At 56.7% G+C, this 9,900-nt stretch overlaps 2 protein-coding genes across 2 annotated transcripts; both read left to right on the top strand.

The window, feature by feature from the left end:
- The first annotated feature begins 762 nt into the window (after nt 1–762).
- BLOC1S1 (biogenesis of lysosomal organelles complex 1 subunit 1) lies at nt 763–4,428 on the top strand. Its single transcript, XM_070410059.1, has 4 exons — nt 763–915; nt 1,609–1,681; nt 3,771–3,903; nt 4,221–4,428. The coding sequence occupies exons 1-4, from the start codon at nt 855–857 to the stop codon at nt 4,329–4,331; spliced, it is 378 nt and encodes a 125-aa protein (XP_070266160.1). The 5' UTR covers nt 763–854; the 3' UTR covers nt 4,332–4,428.
- A 47-nt stretch (nt 4,429–4,475) lies between these two features.
- On the top strand, nt 4,476–9,704 carry RDH5 (retinol dehydrogenase 5). Its single transcript, XM_070410058.1, has 5 exons — nt 4,476–5,138; nt 5,695–6,039; nt 6,203–6,461; nt 8,629–8,792; nt 9,076–9,704. The coding sequence occupies exons 1-5, from the start codon at nt 5,039–5,041 to the stop codon at nt 9,297–9,299; spliced, it is 1,092 nt and encodes a 363-aa protein (XP_070266159.1). The 5' UTR covers nt 4,476–5,038; the 3' UTR covers nt 9,300–9,704.
- Nucleotides 9,705–9,900: the final 196 nt, after the last annotated feature.

Raw genomic sequence — 9,900 nt, 5'->3', positions numbered from 1 at the left:
ATCCACCTCTCCCCCCTCCACCCCCGCCCCCCCCCTCCACACACACCACACACACCAGGAGCCTGAGATCCAAAAGAAATGTTAAAAACTGGCTCTGGCCCTAGCTGGTTTGGCTCAGTGGATAGAGCACTGGCCTACGAACTGAAGGGTCCTGGGTCCGATTCCCGTCAGGGGCATGTACCTCGCTTGCAGGCTCCTCCCCCGCCCAGTCCCTGGTCAGGCACGTGCAGGAGGCAACCAATGGATGTGTTTCTCTCACATTGACATTTCTCTCTATCCTTCCCTCTCTCTTCCACTCTCTCTAAAAATCAATGGGAAAAATATCCTCAGGTGAAAAAATTGGCTCTGCACCTGGCCAGTGTGGCTCAATGGTTTAGCATTGACCCATGAACCAGGAGGTCAGGATTCGATTCCTGATCAGGGCACATGCCTGGGGTTGCGGGCTCCACCTCCAGTGGGGGGCGTACAGAAGGAAGCTGAACAATGATTCTCTCTCATCATTGATGTTTCTACCTGTCTCTCCCTCTCCCATCCTCTCTGAAATCAATAAAAAATATTTATTTTTAAAAACTGGCTCTGCAATGTGAGTGGTAAAGAAAACGTCTTCCAACATTCACCAAAAAGTGAACTCGCCATAAAGACAAGCGCTCACCCGCCCCCAACTCTTGATTAACCCCTTTCTTCCCAGCCAAGATCTCACTACCTGCCAACCTTGGCTCAAAAGGGGGCGGGCCCGACGTCACGTGACGGCGCGGTCACGTGGCCCGGCCCCTCGGCGCTGAGACGCGCGTCCCGCTCCGGGAGTCTGCGGGGCCCGGCGCGTCCAGCCTCCCCGCCCCCAGCCCGACGCGACCATGCTGTCCCGCCTGCTGAAGGAGCACCAGGCCAAGCAGAACGAACGCAAGGAGCTGCAGGGTGAGCCCACAGCCCGTCTGCCTGCGCGTCCTCCCCCGCCGCGGCCTAGCCTCAGCCCGGAGCCTGGACCTCGAGTAATGGCCCAGATCCAGGGAAGGGCGCGGGCTCCTGGGCACGGGCGTCGGAGGACGGGGAGGTGGTGCTTCTTTGGAAAGTCCGTCCGGGCGCCAACGGGCTCCAGTCCCTTTAGCGACTCCCGTGTCCCCTCGGAAACGCCCCTCGGCTGGGCCGCCGGCCTCGTAGTCCCGCCCCTGCTCCCGGGGCGCTGTGCCGATTGGCCCCGGCGGCCGCTCCTCCCGGGGGTGGGCGGGGCTCCAGGAGGGAGGAGGGTGTTGGGGACCCGCCCGAGATGGGATTCTCCGGGGCCGGAAACAGCCCAAGTAGGTGTGGGCGCCTGTTTGCTGAACCCGGGCTTGGGATCCGGAGTTGCCGACCTTGAGGCCAGGGAAGCGGGGAGTCTGCACCCCTGCACCTTGACGTCCGCGGGCAAGGCGCTTCCCCTCTCCGGGCGCCGGTCTCCCCGCCTGACATGAAAGCTGTTTCTGTTTGGGGAAGTCCTTTGCAGCTCTGGCGCTGAGATCAGCTGACATGTTCCCACAACTAGCAGAATAGTCATGAGTAGGGGGGCCTTCAAGCAGCCCCCCTGAGAAACACCTCGTCGCCACTCCGATCCCTTCCCCCTCCTCCCCGCAGAGAAGAGGAGGCGAGAGGCCATCTCTGCAGCGACCTGCCTGACAGAAGCTCTGGTGGACCACCTCAATGTGGGGTACGAACCCTCCCATCCACACCAGCTGCCCGCCCCGCGTTTAGGCGCAGGCAAGACCGAGGGCAGCCGCTCTTGAAGGGAGGGATGTGCCGCTCATCCTTCCCTCCCCCACCCAGCTTACGGTCAGGAGAGAGGCTGAGTCAGCTCTGACCCTCAGCACGTCAGGGAAGAGCAGCCAGCTCTCTCCCTCCTCACAGTGACCTCCGGGGTGCCCACCACCTGATGCCCTCCGCCCACCTCCTCGCACCCCTCAGGCCAGCTGTCACTGTGGTGGGAGGGCGGGGGCCCTCCTTCACCGTGGCTGACTGCCTTCTCCACCTCCCACCCCCTGGCAGGCCCGGGGAGCAGCTGGCAGGAAAGAGACGGCACAGCTGGTGAGGGTGAGGGTGAGGGTGAGAGCAGGACCCCTGCCAGGCGCTCCACCAGAGCCCGGCTGTCTCTGCCCTTCCTTCTGGGCCTCGGGGGCGGGGGCTTTTTTGCAAAGTCTGTCCCGGTGCCAACGGACTCCAGGGACTACCCTCTGCTCCAGTCCTAAGCAAAAATGCCGATAACAACCAAAAACTTGGGAAGGACCAAAGAATATTCTCTTGACCGTGAGTGACCCGGCGGGGTACAGAGATGATGATTGTAGGCCGTTTATTGGAAGAAAGGGGGCAGTTATGATGCCTTCCACCCCAGGGCAAATAGTTGTGAATCCAGAGACTGAGTCACCCAAGTGAGCCAGGCAGGGGCTGCCATCTTCATTACTCATTTCTGGGGAAGATCAGGGCAAGAAAGGCTGTGGTCAGGGCCTCTGACCGCCCTGCCCTCCAGGCCCCTCCCTCCATTCAGTTGAATAGTAGAGAGCAGGAGATCAACAGGAAAAACAGATTTTAGAAACTCCAGAGGAATCTGGAAACATGGAGCCCCCTACTCTTACTGTTTCAGCTCCTGCACGGCCCCCTGCTGTGGCCAGCTGTCCCCAGGGACAGGGCCTTACCCCACACACATACATTGGCGCCGCCTGGCTCTGCTGGGACGTTGGCCTGGGCTTCTTCCTCTCCTAACTTTGCTGGGGGCCACCCCACTTTGCTGGGGCCCACCCCACTTTCAGTTTAAAGGGCAGCTAAGCCAAAGCCAGATTAGAAAGGGTTTTGTGTTGCTGCCCACAGCTCCCCTCATTCCCCGGAAAGGAACACAAAGGCCCCCTCTATCTCGGCCCCTGTCAGGTGTCCTTCCCACTCTCTCCACACCCCCAACCCCTTGCCCTCTCCAGCCCCCACAGATTCCTGTGGGTGGGGGCACCGGATGTGGAGTCTCTCAGCTGACCTTGAGCTTTGGGGTGGGTCGTGAAAGATTCACCAGCCAGTAAGGGAGAACAGTGATCGCACAATTACTGCAGGAGGGTTAGGGGGAGTGGAGGCGGGCAGAGAATTGAGGATACCAACCTCATGGCAGTAATGGTAATGGCAGCCAGCACCTTGATTGAAGAGAAAAGAAAATAGAGCAGAGCGGAAGGAAGGGAGAACGTGTGCATGTGTGTTCATTCATTTGTGTGGGCGGAAGGAGAAGGTTGGGAGAGAGACTGAGCCAAGAAGCAGTCCCTGGGAGATCTTCTCTTGACCCTGAGTTCCTGGGGAGGGGGTTGCTCTCCCTCCGACCCCAGGTTCAGGGAGCGGCCAGAGTTTCCTTCCCAGCTTCTTGCACAGATCCCTGGGCTTCCAGTTGCTGCCAGATGTGTCCCTGCTACTGGATTTTCCCAGCTTCCCCCATCTCCCCCTTTTTCTTCTCAGCTCTTTACTCAGGGATATCCCCCTACCAGGCTAGCCCTTGCTTCCCCCACCCAGCTTCAGGAACTCTTCGGGGTAGGAGATGGTCTGTTTCTACACAGCTCCCAGCCAGGGTCTCCTGAGAATCCTGGGAGTGGGCGGAAGAAGCTGGGTTCATTTTCATGTACTAGTCTTGTTGCATCACATCCCAGCATGGTCAGTCACGAGGTTGTCCCCAACCTGACCCCGGGCTGGCCTCCCACTCTTGCAGTGGGGTGTTAGTCCTGGAGACCACGCTCACCAGTTGGGTGGGTTGATATCCTCCCTCCTCCAACCTCTAGTGTGGCCCAGGCCTACATGAACCAGAGAAAGCTGGACCATGAGGTGAAGACCCTGCAGGTCCAGGCTGCCCAATTTGCCAAGCAGACAGGCCAATGGATTGGGATGGTGGAAAACTTCAACCAGGCACTCAAGGTGGGCCACACTCCCGACATCACCATCCGCATCCTGGGCCCCCACTGGCTGCCTCCAGTAGGGTCACCTCAGACCTGGGGCTAACGAAGAGGTGGGATGGCCCCAGAATCCCCATCTATGGCCCCAGAATCCCCATCTATGGCCCCAGAAACCCCATCTATGGCCCCAGTGTCAGAGAGGCTATAGAAAGGTAAAGGGAGCTGGTGGGTCTAAGCAAAGCCCTTTGTAGGGGATGGGTGGGAAGTGCTCCCATCCATCCACTAGAGCCACCCTCTACTCACCCTGATTTGAGGACCCCCACCCTTTCCTCTTCCCAGGAAATCGGGGATGTGGAGAACTGGGCTCGGAGCATTGAGATGGACATGCGCACCATTGCCACTGCCCTGGAATACGTCTACAAAGGACAACTGCAGTCGGCCCCGTCCTAGCCCCTCTCCCCTCCCCTTCTAGCTCGCTCCTACCCCCTCCACCTCCCCTTGGGGCAGGAGGGAGGCTGGCAGGCCACAAATAAAACACAAGCCTCAATTTCTCTGTGATACATTTCAAGGAGCTACTAGCTGAGCATCAGGGGTGGGAGAGGAAGGGTCATAGACTGTTTCCTAAGGGACAGGCACCTGGTGCAGGCACCCGCCCGTTGGGTGACCAGAAGTCCAGAGTTTCCCACACCTCTCCAGAGAGGGTCCCAGGAGGCCCTGCCCGGCAAGCATCCTGACTTAGGACTTCCCTTTCCTGCAGGGGAGCAATGAGGCGGGAAGCGGGCCTGGTCCCGCCTCTGGTGCGCTGCCTCTCCATGTGCCCAGGGCCTCTCCCAGCCCGGTACTAAGCCGAGTCATGAGTCTGGACCTTGTGGGAGATTAACTCTTGGGCATGGGAGCGCTTTGGAGGAGAAATGACAGGTCTGAGGTCACCAACAGGCAGGGGCAGCTGTCATACTTGATAGATCCTGCTCCTGGGAGTCTACAACAGAGGTGGTCAGGAACCCCGGCTGGAAAAGGTAGCCAAGAAGGGGGTCTGGGCACGCCTGGCTCGTGCCAAGCCTCGGCTGACCGGCTTCCGCTTCCCTAACTCCGCCTCTCAGTCCTCCCCCGCTTCCCCCCACATATACCTAATACCTCTGGCACCCAGTCCACCCGCCATGGACTTTGGCCTCAGCTGTAGCTCATGCGGGAGCCGGGAGGACTGGGAGCAAAGGAGGAAGCGTCTGGTGCAGCACCTGCCAGCTTTCCCCAGAGGAGGTGAGCAGGGCGGGAGCTGGGGTGCTGGGCGGACTTGCCAGGCATCGCACGTGCTGACAACTCACACTTTAAGCTTTAAGTGCCTCCTCACACTTCTCCCTTCTGATCCTGCACAACTCCCCAGTGGGCGTGTGGGTGCTGGTCCTACCCGGCAGCTGAGAAAACTGGTCCAGAGACGCAGTGAGATGCTCAGCATCACACAGTAAGTTAGGGGCCACCGGGACTGAAGTGCAGGGCTCTTTGCCCGTGTGTGTTTCCTAAAACAAGGCCCAGCTTAATTTAGAGAGTTCAGGTGTCCCTGGTTCAGCAGGAGAAAAGGGCACAGCAAACGAGAGCTGCTGCTCCCGCGCAGCAGGCTGCACTCGGAAGGGTCTTATCTGGTTTTCACTGTTACCCACAAGCATAGGGGCTGCCCAGATCCTGGCTTTGCCTAGAGGAGGCACAATTTGCCATTTATCTGCCAAGCAGATGCTGAGACCGGAGACTCCCAGTTAGGGAGGCTATTAGGGGCAAGGGCTCGAGGACCAGAGTAAACCGCACGTGTTGTCCTGCCCAGCCCGGCTGCCACCTGCGGATCACGTGGGCTCGGCCATGTGGCTGCCTGTGCTGCTGGGAGTCTTACTCTGGGCAGCACTGTGGCTGCTCAGAGACCGGCAGAGCCTGCCCCCCAGCAATGCCTTCGTCTTCATCACCGGCTGTGACTCTGGCTTCGGGCGGCTCCTGGCACTGAGGCTGGACCAGAGAGGCTTCCGAGTCCTGGCCAGCTGCCTGACCCCCTCGGGGGCAGAGGACCTGCAGCGGGCTGCCTCCTCCCGCCTCCACACCACCCTGCTGGACGTCACCGACCCCCAGAGCGTCCAGCGGGCAGCCAAATGGGTGGAAACATATGTTGGGGAAACAGGTGAGTCTGGCTGAGCCGCTGGGAACATGGTGTAGAGTGTTCACTCACACGGGCAGTGGGAACCAGGGGGGCTGTGAGGGGAAGGAGCAGTGCTCAGGCCGCCCAGGAAGGAGGGGCCTTGGAATGCCTGCCCTACCTCCGTGACTCCCCCCACCCCCCACAGGGCTTTTCGGTCTGGTGAATAATGCCGGTGTAGCTGGTGTCATTGGGCCCACACCATGGCTGACCAGGGATGACTTCCACCGGGTGCTGAATGTGAACACACTGGGTCCCATCGGGGTCACCCTTGCCCTGCTACCTTTACTGCAACGGGCCCGGGGCCGGGTGATCAACATCACCAGCGTCCTGGGTCGCCTGGCAGCCAATGGTGGGGGCTACTGTGTCTCCAAGTTTGGCCTGGAGGCCTTCTCAGACAGTCTGAGGTGAGTGGGCAGGGCCCCAGGCTCCCAGCCCACTCAAAAAAGAATTAGTGTCTGCCCTGCAAAGATTACTAAAACATGGAATACTTCAGAGAAGATAGTCTAGGGCTCGACTTCATAGCCCAGCCTCTCATGTGCATCTTAGGTTAATTTTCTTATCCCAGTTTATTCCTCATCTGTTAGATCAGGATGAGAAGACCAATGTCATGGGTGTTAGGAGTGAAATGAGATACATGTAAAGCCCAACAGTACCTGGCACATAGAAAATCCCCCAAGCCCTAGCTGGTTGGCTCAGTGGATAGAGCATTGGCCCGTGGACTGAAGGGTCCCAGGTCCAATTCCAGTCAAGGGCACATGCCTTGGTTGCAGGTTCCCCGGCCCTGGTCAGGGTTCATGCAGGAGGCAACCAATCGATGTATCTCTCTCACATTGATGTTTCTCTCTGTCTCTCCTTTCCACTCTCTAAAAATCAATGGAAAAATATCCTCAGGTGAGGATTAACAAAAAAGAAAATACCTCCAAAAGCCTGCTATCATTATTAGTATTATTAATAACTAGAGTCCTAGTGCACAGGTGGGGTCCCTTGGCCTGGCTGGCGATTGGGACCGATCAGGGCCATCTTGCCCAGTCCTGATGGGGGCCAGCCGGCCAGGGAGGGACCATGGGAAATTGGCCGTTTGGGGAGGGACTGCGGGGGAGGGGGCTCCAGGGCATGTCTGGCCTGTCTTGCCCAGTCCTAATCGGCCGGACCCCAGTAGCAAGCTAACCTACCAATCAGAGCATCTGCCCTCTGGTGGTCAGTGCACATCATAGCGACTGGTCGATTGGTCCTACCAATTGATCCAACACTTAGCATATTAGGCTTTTATATAAAGAGATGATTATTACAATGAGCTACCTTTACATGTTTTCTTATTAATTCTCATGGTAGGTATTAATACCTGTAGAGTAACATAACTTACCCAAGACCACTGGGACTGTGCTCTCCTACTGAGCCTGGTCATTCTGTTCTCCTGCCCCTCATCTTTAGATGGTAATGTTCAAAGTCCCATGAGAGCACAGTGAAGACTTGACAAGGACGACATGGGAGCAGGGCCTGAATTTTAAGATTTTTTTATATTTTTATAGAGAGAGGAAAGGAGAAACATTGATGTGAGAGCGAAACATCTATCAATCGACTGCCTCCTGCACACCCCGTACCCAGGGTTGAGCCCACAACCCAGGCATGTGCTGAGTGGGAATCAAACCAGCAACCTTTTAGCACACAGGACAATGCTCCCACCACTGGCCAGGGCTAGGCCTGGATTCTGAGCAGAAGTACAAGTCCCCTAAGCCAAACCCACCTTCTGAAGGAAACCTGCCTTTGTCACCATCACTCCGCAAGTAATTTCAATATCGACTTTTTTAAAAAATGTGTATTTATTTTACAGAGAGGGAGAGGGACAGAGAGATAGAAACATCGATGAGAGAGACATTGATTGGCTGCCTCCCACACGCCTCTTCTCCCCCCCACTGGCATGTGCCCTGACTGGGAATCAAACCAGGGACCTCTTGACTCATGGGTCAACACTCAACCACTGAGCCACACCGACCAGGTTCTACTTTTGTCCCTATCCATCTATCTTTTAATTTTCCGATTGGCATCATGAAACACATACTTTATACTTGGACTTCTGCATCTGTACCGGAGTGGTTGGATGTATCCCCACTTTCCTCCCAGCAAATACTACTCTACACCTTCCTTCCCAGCACTCAAGACTCCACCCTGTGTTTTGGGAGCTAGGGAATGGGGTTCTTCTAGGGCTGGAGTTGGCAAACCGTGGTTCTCAGATCAGATCTGACCAGCTGCCTATAAGCCAATAAAGGTTTTTACATTTTTAAATGATAAGTACCTACATAATATTAATTTTTAGTCCTGCATTACAGAAAGTATTTACTATCTAGACCCAACCCCTGCTCTAGGTTGTAGAAGAGAATACACAGGGAAAAAACCTCCCTTCCTCCCTCCCTCTGTCCCCACTTGCCCCTCATCCCAGGGCAGCAGTGTATCCCTTAGTCAGGACCCCTGTCCCTGGTTTAATAACTTTCCCGTCACAGTCTCCCACCCATGTCCCTGGGTAAGAACCCTATTAGCGTAAGAACCCAAAAACTTCCCTCTACCCCACTCCAGGAGGGATGTGGCTCCTTTTGGAGTACGAGTCTCCATCGTGGAGCCTGGCTTTTTCCGAACCTCTGTGACCAATCTGGAGAGTTTGGAGAACGCCCTGCAGGCCTGCTGGGCACGGCTGCCTCCAGCCACACAGGCACACTATGGGGATGCCTTCCTTACCAAGTGTGAGTAGCTGGGCCCATACAGGGGGGAATGAAAGTGCCAGAAAGGTCAGCCCTGAACCAACCTACCGGGAGGAAGTAGGAAGGGCAGTCTGGGTGGGTGAGGGTGAATGGGGTGCTTTAGGACACCCAGGCCATGTGGAGCCTGCCCGTTCCCCCTAACTGGCGATGGGATTAAGGATCCCTCTCACCTCTGCTGGGCAACAAGCCCCAGGACCCAGAAGAGGGCCCGAGATGGGCTACAGTGGGACAGGGACACTGATTCCAACCACCCACTGGGCTGCAGACCTGGAAGTGCAGCAGCATGTCATGAACCTCATCTGTGACCCGGACCTGACCAAGGTGAGCAGGTGCCTGGAGCATGCCTTGACTGCTTGCCACCCCAGAACCCGCTACAGCCCAGGCTGGGACGCCAAGCTGCTCTGGCTGCCAGCCTCCTACCTGCCAGCCAGCCTGGTGGATGCTGTGCTCACCTGGGTCCTTCCCAAGCCTGCCCAGGCAGTCTCCTGAACCCAGCCTTCCAGCAAGAGATTGTTCTTCAAATGCAAGAACTTCATTCCTGTCCCCACCCTGGTACTGGCACAAAATAGGCACTCAATAAATGTGTTTTTAAAGAAGTAGATGGGCAGAAACGAAGGTGCTCCGTTAAGTGCTGTCAGTGCCTGCGAAATAACTAACACCCACTGGAGGGCGCAAGAGGGCTGCGTCTCTAGTTGGTCTTTAAAGCTGCACCTAAATGGCCACTGGAGGGCACTATTGGATGTCTCCTTTCTTTTCTACATGGAGTAATACTAGTAATGCAATTCAGCGTTTGGGAATGGCCCTCATATATTTTTCTTGGGGGGCAAGGGAAAGAAGTATGGAGAGTCACGTCTAGGCTGGAAAAGGTAGTACTCACTTAAATTATTGTCTTAGTCAAGAAGGATGACACTGGCCACACATGTCAGAGCAACTCATCACCACCCTGAAAGGAGCCAGGCCCCTGGGCTGGGGAGGGAGTTGCTGGGCCCCGAGTTGGACAGAAGGCCAAGGAGATGTCGGTGGTAGATGTCATGGCGGGCCTCTCCCAGGTAGGACCTTTGTGGGTTTAACTGCAGTACTGAGCCTAGCA

The sequence above is a fragment of the Myotis yumanensis genome, unplaced genomic scaffold, assembly GCF_028538775.1.
Source record: "Myotis yumanensis isolate MYYU_CA2020_CCGP unplaced genomic scaffold, mMyoYum1.0.hap1 SCAF_3, whole genome shotgun sequence".
In the NCBI taxonomy this organism is placed as follows: domain Eukaryota; kingdom Metazoa; phylum Chordata; class Mammalia; order Chiroptera; family Vespertilionidae; genus Myotis; species Myotis yumanensis.
The sequence above is the reverse complement of the archived record's forward strand: the minus strand, read 5'-3'. Positions and strand labels throughout refer to the sequence as shown.

Bases quoted from the DNA above. Each gene is read 5' to 3' on its own strand.
- BLOC1S1 (XM_070410059.1), top strand. From the start codon at position 855: ATGCTGTCCCGCCTGCTGAAGGAGCACCAGGCCAAGCAGAACGAACGC. The intron at 916-1,608 runs GTGAGCCCACAG...TCCTCCCCGCAG, and splicing joins CGAACGCAAGGAGCTGCAGG to AGAAGAGGAGGCGAGAGGCC. The intron at 1,682-3,770 runs GTACGAACCCTC...TCCAACCTCTAG, and splicing joins GTGGACCACCTCAATGTGGG to TGTGGCCCAGGCCTACATGA.
- RDH5 (XM_070410058.1), top strand. From the start codon at position 5,039: ATGGACTTTGGCCTCAGCTGTAGCTCATGCGGGAGCCGGGAGGACTGG. The intron at 6,462-8,628 runs GTGAGTGGGCAG...ACCCCACTCCAG, and splicing joins GCCTTCTCAGACAGTCTGAG to GAGGGATGTGGCTCCTTTTG. The intron at 8,793-9,075 runs GTGAGTAGCTGG...ACTGGGCTGCAG, and splicing joins GGATGCCTTCCTTACCAAGT to ACCTGGAAGTGCAGCAGCAT.